The sequence below is a fragment of the Lathamus discolor genome, chromosome 3, assembly GCF_037157495.1.
Source record: "Lathamus discolor isolate bLatDis1 chromosome 3, bLatDis1.hap1, whole genome shotgun sequence".
NCBI lineage: Eukaryota > Metazoa > Chordata > Aves > Psittaciformes > Psittacidae > Lathamus > Lathamus discolor.
In genome coordinates this window covers 71,964,028-71,973,672 of record NC_088886.1, presented here as the reverse complement: position 1 = coordinate 71,973,672, position 9,645 = coordinate 71,964,028, and the positions used below count along the sequence as shown (strand labels likewise).

Sequence of the window (9,645 nt, the reverse complement as noted above, 5' to 3'; positions counted from 1 at the left end):
GGGTTCTGTTCTGTAAAATCTGTTCAGTTTTGGCACGGAGCAGTCCACAGTTTTGCAATAAACACTTGAGTCGTGCCTCCGATCCTGGCTGGGACAGAGCAGGAAGCCTGCCTGTGTTCCCTTTGCTCAAGCAGCTGCAGGCATGCATAGGTGGAAGGCAGACTGAGAAGAGTGGAAGTTCCAGTGTGTTCCTGGCTCTGCTGCTGACTTCCTGTGACTGTGGGCATGTATTTAATTCTCCCTGCATGCCTGCTTGATCCAGACTGCTTGAAGTGAGCAAAGCAAAGATATTTCCTGGGGAATATGAGGCATTTAAGATACTAAGAAAACCTGGCACAGGGTGCCCAGAGAAGCTGTGGCTGCCCCATCCCTGGCAGTGTTCAAGGCCAGGTTGGATGGGGCTTGGAGCAGCCTGCTCTAGTGGAAGGTGCCCTGCCTGTGGCAGGGAGCTGGCACTGGATGAACTTTCAGGTCCCTTCCAACCCAAACCAGTCTATTGAGTCTATGATCGTAATCCGCACACTGTTTTTTCTTTTAATGCTGTCATTCCATGTGCTGTATGTATGTGTGTGCCCCTTGCTCTTCTTGTGTCGGAGGCACTGGGTACTGCCTAGGAATTCCATGTGCCCTTGCTCTGGCTGAAGAGAGCAGTCTCCTCTCTTTTCTGGTCTCTAAAGTGGCTTATTTCCAAGTGGCTGGATTAAGCAGGACAGGTTAGAGGATTCTACTTCTGGGGCTCAGATGAAGACAGTCCAGAATAGAAACAGTCCATTGCTTATGGCTTGCCTGCTGGCTGTGTTACCCCAAGCCCTGGCCCTGACTGCTTTCTGTGCTGTTGCTTCCCATGGATTGTCAGTGTTTGTAATCTTCCCTGGTTTTATTAGTTTATACTTAAAAAGTTGGGTTTTGGCTGCTTTCTTCCACTGTTGTTCTATTCCTGATGTCTTTTCCACCATGCTGTTCTGACTGTAGCTGGTACATAGATGCTATGAGCTTCTCTCAGAAGCTGTTAGCTCATTCTTTATCTGCATCACATAGAGTGTTGGCCAAAATAGAGACTGGTAATAAGCACCTGGCAAACTCTGTGTTCCTGCTCATAATATACCCTTTGTTTGCTGTCCTTGGTGCACTGTTAATGGAAGTTAATGGACACTGATCTTCCAGGCGAGCTTTCTGTAGAAGATGCTAGCAAACCTAGGATGCAGGTCTGAAAGCAAGGGCTTCAGCTGCTGCTCTGTTAAGGTCAGGGTGGGAGATGCTCTGAAGGGGGGATCCAGTCCCTGCTTGTAGCAAGTCTCTGCTGACAACTGGGCTGAAGAGCTGTGAGCCTTCCCCTTGCACAGCTCTTTGTAAGAACAGGCTGTGCTGGTCGAGAAGGACTCCTTATGAGGTATGTTGGGCTCCTGCTAGTTGAGTGAATTACTTCTCCCTTTGATATCTGCAATGATTAAAGGCAGCTCTGCTTAGTATGTGTTTTCCATAGGAAAGGGCATGTCTCTTCTCAAGGAGGGGATAGTTTTGCTCCTTTAGTTGATGTTTTTTGAAGAGCTGGCTGCTGACAGGCTGTGGTTTGCACTGTTACTGTGTGGCGCCTTGATCCCAGCAGGTCCCTTGCTGGCAGAGTAATAGCTCCCAAAGGGGAGAAGCAAAAGAAGAGCAGGAGGAGCCATTCTCCACCTTTTCAGTCAGTATCAGATATTTTCTTTCCTTTTTTCTTCCCCTTCAGCCATGAAAGGCCTCTTCCCTGCAGTACAGAGTCCTTACTCTGGCTGCTCCTGTGCTCTGACTGAAGCTCTAAGTTAGCTGAGAGGACAAACCATGTGGCGATGTGCCTCTGCAGAAAAAGGTTTTAAATGCCAGGGGGCTTGGCATAGCTGTGAGCACCTGTATTGGGAGCCCAGGACACCTGAAAGCTCCCTGCTGACAGGGGCAGCTGCCCCAGCCTTGAAAGTAACTTTGGTTGGACAACATCAGTTGCTCTGAGTGCTCAAGGTGACCATTGATATAAATGGTGTTTTTAAGGCCCAGCTGCTTTTCTGTTGCCACTTTATGTACTACAGCCTGGGTGAAGCATGGGAACCTTCAGAAGCTTTGGTTCCGTTTGGTTGTTTCTAAAAGGGAAGGTGTGTGGTTGGTACCTTGGATCTCACCTTTCCACTGCCCCTGTGCTGTGCTCTGCTGGTGGGTTTCAAATCCCAGACTGGTTTGAGTTGGGAGGGACCTTAAAGCTCATCCAGTTCCAAGCCTGTGCCGCTGGCCTGGACACCTTCCACTACAGCAGGTTGCTCCAAGCCCACTCCAACCTGGCCTTGAACACTGCCAGGGATGGGGCAGCCACAGCTTCTCTTGGGCACCCTGTGAGTGTAACTTACAGTAAAATGTAACTGAGAATAGATGATTTACCTGGCTGACCCAACAGCCAGCCCTGGTACATGTTAAACAGATGTTCTCAGAGATGCAAACCCTCATGATTTAATGCCCAAACAAACCTTTGCAGGGACCTGAGGCAAATGGAGTGTTTAAATACTTTTATCTCATAATGCTCACTGCAGGGAGGGGAGTGCTGCTGTCACAAGTGATGTGACATGAGATGGACTGTGTGTAGAAATGTGCTTTAAAAGAAAAGTATTCTGTGTTTCTGTCTACATCAGTTTTAGTTCTCATGCATTTTTAACACTCATTTGGCTCTTGAATGCTGGTGGGACAGAACTGATTTCTGCTGCATTCACTGTTTGAGAATGTTTTGGTTGCTCTATAGATAGCAACCTCTGAAAATATCTGCCATGTGTGTTAAGAAGCCAAATTCTATTTTCATATTATGCTTTATTCAACCCAGAGAAATCCATTGACTTGGGTAATACAGTACTTGTGTAGCTGAGAGGGATGTGGCCTGAGGGAATATGACAGAACCTTTCTTGTCCTGTCCTTGCAGACGCTGTACAGGTTTTGCAGCGTTGGCAGCGCAAGCGCAAGGGATTTATGACAAACTTTGCTCATTAAAATCAAGACTGTCTTCAGTTTAAAAAAAGCTTTTGAGGAGAATTCCAATACCCCCCTCCCCACCCCATGAGGCAGCAGCACAGCAAACTTGAAAGCCAGCATAGACACAGGCGCTCTCTGTTCCCCTCTTATTTTCTGCGGAGATAAGGGCCAAATGAAGGATTTGTAAGCTGCTGTGGCAGCAGTGCCCAAGGGCATGCTCACTGCTCCAACAGCCTCAGTTCTGGATTTGGGCATTTGAATTCCGTGTGGTCAAATGGAGATGGAATAGCTGATTGTTGAAGGAAGGCAAACCCTTTAGGTAGTCATGGGGAAGAGATGCTTCATTGCAGAGAGGGGTGAACTGTGGCCTCCTCTGGGGCAAGGCATGGAGCAGGGTCTCAGAGACCCAGGATCAATTTGGACCTGGGTGGGAGTCATTGGGCCCATGGACAGTGAGTCTTTGAACATTTCTGACTTCACAGGTGTGGATGGCCTCATTCAATTCAGCAACTCAACCTCACCGAAAGCAATTTGATGATAGATATTTAAGTGTCTGGCTGGACTGAAGACCATTGCTACCTCTGTTGCTGTTCAAAGCAGGGAATACTTCCTTTCCCTTTTTCCTTCCTCATCTATTCCCACAAAGCAAGCAAGCCCCTGCCTCCAGCAGCATGGCATATATACATACATACATACAGTGGCTCTATTGGGCCAGGGGGTGCAGCTGGAAGTCTGCAATTAACAAACTGTTCTACAAGTATTCTCTTGAGGTTTACTCCACGCTTCACTGAGATGTTTGTTCCATCTTGGTTCAAGGCAATGTTACTCCAGCTCAGAATAATAATCTTCATCCTAGAGTCCATGGTAGCAAAGAGAAGCACTTAACCTGCATGTCTGGTTTGTAAATCTTTTTATTAAAAGAGTTGTTTTTTATTCTTTTCCACAGTAGTAAAGCTTTGGCACTTACAGTATAAAAATAATCACTGATCATAATTACACCAAATTCCTCTTTGTCAACTGCATACTAAGTGTCTTCAATACATTTCATTCCCATATAAAAACACTTGAAGGTCAGGGGAACAAAACTGATAAATAACAGTATGAGATACAAAGATACAGCTAGAAAAATACTAGGATCATGGAGAAAGAATGAGGACTGTGCATATTTTAAATATCACAGTGATTGGATTTGCTGTTCCTATCTTATTGCTGGCTGCACGCTTATGTGAAAGCAGAAGTGTTTGGTGGACTTTCCTATCTCTAAACTTCAGTGATGTTGTACTCAAATGTTCTTTGCATAGCATGGGAACCTTGAATTTCTACACCCTCCCCTTCCCCTTAATCTTTTGATCCCCCCCTAATTTGTGATTTAGCATCTTACCCCCCCCCCCTTTTATTTCCTTTAAATTTGAAAATACTGACTGGTATTCAACACTTTGAGCAAAACCAAGACAATTGCTATCAATCATGAGAAAAGTCTGAAACACTCCAAGAGTGGCGCTTGGAGAAGCTGTGAGTTGAGCTTAAGCTGGGACAATGGCTCCGGAGCATTTAGCCATTCTCCAAAGCTGCAGTTTTGCTTTAGCATCACTCCAGTTTGGTGGTAATCCTGGCAGACAGGGATTTAGACTTTGGTTTGTCTGTTGCCATTGCCGCAAGAGGTCTTGCTGGATGTTACTTTCCCCGTGGATGTTGTGTGTCTGCCTGTACATCTAAGGGCATGAAACACTCAATGGGGCAGTTGACGTTCTGTCAGGAGGGAAGGAAATCAGTTAGTGCTCTGTCCTGTAAGGACGGACACTTCCATGCTGTGGTTTGGGCTGAGGATTGCTGCCAGCACTTAGGCTTCCTCAGCACAAAGCACACAAGCTGGTTTAGAGCAGTGAGTGAAGACTAGGAAATCACTACATGCACCACCACCTCAGCCAGAGCATGCAGGAATACCCCAGAACTAGCCAAGAAGTCCTACTGATGTGAAAGTGGCACCCAACACCACATGTGGAAGGGTAAGCTCAGTGACAGTTTGCTGGATCAGTGGCTGGACCATGCACTTGTGACCAAGCAGAGCACTGCACACTACTCTCACCCTCAAGCCCTGTACACACCCCACACAGAGAAAGAAAGCATACTCACGGTGTTTGTGGCCTGGTGGTATCTCTGTGTAAACTGCGTGTAGGTGTGCCCAGCAGAGCCTTCGGGGGCCACCTCCACGCTGGGTCTGCGGCAGTTGTCACAACGCCAGCCCTGGGGAAACACAACACATGTGCACTGGTCAGATCACGCTGAGGTAGGCAGCCAAGGAGCTGCCAGCGTTCACACCAGCACCACAGAGGCTCCTCCCATTTTATCTTGCACAGGCCCTGATGCAAGATTTAAGCTCTCCTGCTAGTCCTTCTTTCTCTTATAGAGGCCTGTTTTGGCCAGGCATCAGACGCCATCTGACCTGAAACCCAGCAGTCTTAGGACTGCCCTCAGTACAACCTCCTCTCTTCACCCCCTGTGTTCAGCATGACACGTCTCTCCTGCTTACCTGCTGTCCTCCATAACAAGTGCAGGAACAGATGGCCCCAAAGTACTCCTTCTGCCACTGCTCTCCAACTTGGTACATTTTCCCATCATCGTAGCACGTGGTCTCATCTGTGGAGAAATGGGCAGAGCTCAACTGCACAGCCTGGCCTTGGCTCCGATCAGTCTCAGAGCAGGTTGGTGCTCGGAACAGGAGCCTCTGGCTCCTGTCTGAACGGATGCTCACTGACTGGCAGGGAGAACATTAGTCATTTTTATAGCTCTCCAGACACTTCAAACTAGAGCATAAGGGTATTTGCCTGACAAGAGCAATACACTTTAATTCAGAGTGTGAAGTCAGAGGACATTCAGGTGACAAGCCCTGCATGAAAGTCCTGTGTTACTGATTAGGGTAATCTATACCCCTTGGTGCAGTGATATGTCCCTCTTGTGTAGCTCCAGGGCCACAGGCAGCCAGATGCTGAGTGTGCTGTGACCTTAGCTAACAACAGAGAGTTTTCTTGTCAAGCTTGGCAACGTGACTTTTACACTCTCAGCCCTTGTGAGAACAGATTCAATCTGTCACAGATTCAGCCTCCAAAACCTGGATCAGACACCCTGATACTCTGCTTGTGCCAATGGCAGGACCAAAAGTTGATGGGGGGCGCGTCCTGAGATGCTGAGATTTCCTGAATGGGAGCTCAGATTAACATCAGAAGGGGACTTACGAGGTTCACACTTGAATTCTCCTTTCCCATTTCCAAGGCAAGTGCAGCTCATCATCTGGCCGTTCTCTCCCTGCCGGTCCCACTTCTCCCCAATCTTGTAGTTCACACCATTATCATGGCACCATTCTGAAGAAGGCAGAGGAACAAGAGAAGCAGGAGTTATCTCACACATTGAGGAGACCCAGCAGCAGAACACCTTGGCAGTGTCTCAGCAACCAACAGAGAGTCAGGAGAAAGGATCTTTTCAGCTTATCCAAGTCCCAAGGATGAAGTGAGTTCCTGCTGTTTCATGGGTTCAGCTCCTGCAGGTTTCAACTGCTGAAGACTCTTACAGCTCTAGGAAATGGCTGGAGGCTCTTAGGAAAAGAGTAAGTAGGATCTGACAAAGACTGGAGACAGGGAAAGGAGTGTTGGATAACAGGAGAGGAAGAGGAAGGAAAGGGAATTTAATAGACATGGAGAAAGAAGGGAGAGAAAAATATTTCAAATGCTGGTTTTGAGCAAATACCTGGTAAAACTGTATCACAGAGACTGAAAAACAATGGGTAAAACATGTGTATCAAACAATGAATTATAAACATGAATCCTGTAAAACAAAAGTCTTCCCTGCAGTCACTCCTCTGAGGCCACGCTAACTGCAGAAATACCCTCTATGCTGAGCTTACTCTACAATTTAAATTAGCTGGGTATGTGTTGTGTTAAGCCACTCAATCACAGGCTTTTCTTCCATCCCCTTCTATGAAGTTTGAGATTATTCCAGGTAAAACCCAGTCCTGCAAAAATAAATCTTAGTGCCCCAGCTGAGCTGGTGCCTGCAGAGCTTAGCAGAGCTTCAAAGAGCTGCTGAGAAAATCACCATATCATCAGGATTGGAAGGGACCTCTGGAGATGATCTGGTCCAACCATTCCTGCCATGGCAGGGACACAGCTGGTTCCACAAGTTGCTTTTGCTTTACAAAACAGCCTTGGGACTTGCTATAATACCCACTGAAATCCACACAAGTTCTTTCTGGCCCATGACAACCATGGACAAACATGGACAACCATATTTAAGACATGCAGATTCAACCATAATCTCATATTCAAAGCCATCTTCTTCACTGGCACCTAGGCCTCTTGCCTATCTGACTCTTACCCATTACCTAGATGTGACTGGCAAGGGTAGGGAAAAGAAAACATTTCCCTTTGGTGAACAAGTCATTAGGTATCAATACAGCATTGCGCATTGCTGAGGCAGTGAGTGGCACTACTAGCTTAGCTGCACAGCTCAGGAGCAACCCCAGTTTTCCATCACTTCTCATGATGCAAAACGCTGCTTTGGTTTCAGAACTTCAGAGCCCGCATTCATCTGCATCATGTTTGGATCAGGCTAGCTCCATCAAACATGTCATTAGTGCTCTGGGAGCTTGGAGACAGGGATGGTCAAAAGCAAGCTACTCACTAGAAGAGTCACATCGGAAATGGCCACTGCCAAAGCCCAAACACTGGCACCAGAGCTTAAAGCCAGTTTCAGATAACCGCTCCCATTCCTCGCCAATGGAATAGAAGGAGCCAGTGTAAGTATCAAAGCAGGTGTCGTCAGCTGGCTGGTTTAGTCCTTCAGACACTGGAACAGAAAGAGAGGAAACAGGCATCACACACAGCAATAGGAACTACTGAAAGACAGAATGATTTTCACTGAATACATGTGGCTTTTTTTCCCTTATAATATCCTGGCAGTAATGGAGCTCCCCCATGGGCATATTGACAATTCTGTCAGCAGCCCAGACTCCCCGTGATATATTTTCTATTTGCATGTGTCAGAGAGGTTTAATGATAAAAAAAGCTGACATGGAGGCTATTTTCATTTTGATTTGCCAAGTTTTAAGCAAGTGTGAGTTTCTGCATTTGCTGCTGGAGAGCAACAACCTGACTTAGCCTGGTTTGGAGAGAAGCTTGCTGTGAGATGCAGGGGAACAGCAGGAGCTTGGTTGCTGCACGTAAATATTTTTGAGGCACTTCAGATTCTAGCTCATGGCAGGGGGACGGGAGGAGACCAGACCAAGGTGGAAATCAGGATGGACTGATTTACACCTTAGGTATGTGCCTCAATTGAAAGGTGTTTTTTTCACACCAACAGCTCAGTGTGTGATGATCAAGGTTGAGGCTAGTGCTCATGGTTCAGTCTGTGACAGAGATAAAGCAACTGAGGTGCTGGAAGGGGAGAAACAGCCTGATTTCCCAGGGAGGATGTGTGGAGCAGCATAATGGATGGACAAATAAATCCTTAACTCTTCATTTCCTCTTCTCTCATCCTGTCCTCTTCTTCTTTTTGACCTCAAAATACACACAGGGAGAGTCAGTTGTTGACTAGACCAGACTAGGCTAGACCCTTGTGCTGCTAAAAGCAAAGCCCAGGTCCCACAGGGTGTGTGTGGGCTCTGGGCTTTCCATCTGCGGCAAGTGCTGTCTCAGACCACAAGTACTTTGTGGTTGGTCAAATGGCTTCTAAGTGCTGCGTGTTTGTGCTTGACCAGCATCTCGGCAGGCAGCCTGCCCTGCTGCCAGACCTTCCCAATGGGCTACTGGTGCTGCTGGATAGCTAACACAGCAGCAGTGGAAAGTGACTGACGGAGCAGTTAAGCTGGCCACCAGCACCTTCCCGTAAGCATGATGTGATATTTGGACAGCAGACCTTTGCTACTGGACAGGAATGTGCAACACCAGCATGATCCCTGACCTCCTCTGCAAGCAGCCAACACCAGATCTCTTGCTTTCTCCTTGGCACTGATCCTAGAGGAGGAGTGTATGGTGCCTCAAAGCACATTTTTCATGATTAGACAGCAGATCAGAATAGCTCTAGTCATACAGTCAGTGGGCCAGTTATCCAAAAACAATGGAACCCACAAATCACTTGTCCTGATGTCCTGCTATGACTTCTCCTTTGTCAGGAGAAGCTTCCTTTCCGAACTGTTCCCAAGCCTGAGCACCAGGTAGGTTGCCTTGAGTAAGAGAAATGAGGCAAGGGCAGCACAGGTTCACTGAGACTCCATAAGGCTTTTACTTACCAGTATTGCCAACTGTGACCACCTCCTCCAGCACCTTTTGTCTCCGGTGATCTTTCAGGGCTTCCACTATGATGTTGTAGGTGGCCCCTCTTGTAAGACCAGTGAGTGTAGCACTAGAAGAAGTGCCTGGAACCCTGAACTGCAACAAGAGGCAATGCCAAGTCACCGGAAAGAGTGATTACTCCTTAGGTAAGTAGGAAAGACATAGGTGTTTAGGTTGACTTCTATGCTCTGCATATGATGGAGTCCATATAAAGTTAAAATTTCCTGTGGACTGTGGTTCACGAGGTATATGTTATTACCACCATTTAAGGGAAACAGAAACCAAGGGAGACAAAGGAGAAGGGCTAAAAGAGTCTTAGGGGAAGCAGCATCTGTCTTTG

At 47.1% G+C, this 9,645-nt stretch overlaps 1 protein-coding gene across 5 annotated transcripts in view; it reads right to left on the bottom strand.

Annotated features, from left to right (window-relative positions):
• Nucleotides 1-2,803: 2,803 nt before the first annotated feature.
• FN1 (fibronectin 1) overlaps nucleotides 2,804-9,645 on the bottom strand; it is a 55,104-nt gene continuing 48,262 nt past the window's right edge. For 4 of the 5 annotated variants that reach the window (XM_065669736.1, XM_065669738.1, XM_065669739.1 and 1 more), the window contains 6 exons: nucleotides 9,263-9,401; nucleotides 7,657-7,821; nucleotides 6,216-6,341; nucleotides 5,513-5,619; nucleotides 5,116-5,226; nucleotides 4,372-4,731 (listed from right to left, as the gene is read on the bottom strand). In XM_065669736.1, the coding sequence (XP_065525808.1) occupies nucleotides 4,657-4,731; nucleotides 5,116-5,226; nucleotides 5,513-5,619; nucleotides 6,216-6,341; nucleotides 7,657-7,821; nucleotides 9,263-9,401 (723 nt within the window). In that variant the 3' untranslated portion in view covers nucleotides 4,372-4,656. Of the gene's footprint in view, nucleotides 3,835-4,371; nucleotides 4,732-5,115; nucleotides 5,227-5,512; nucleotides 5,620-6,215; nucleotides 6,342-7,656; nucleotides 7,822-9,262; nucleotides 9,402-9,645 lie in introns of those variants that run through there. The other variant, XM_065669737.1, reaches the window with a different exon arrangement.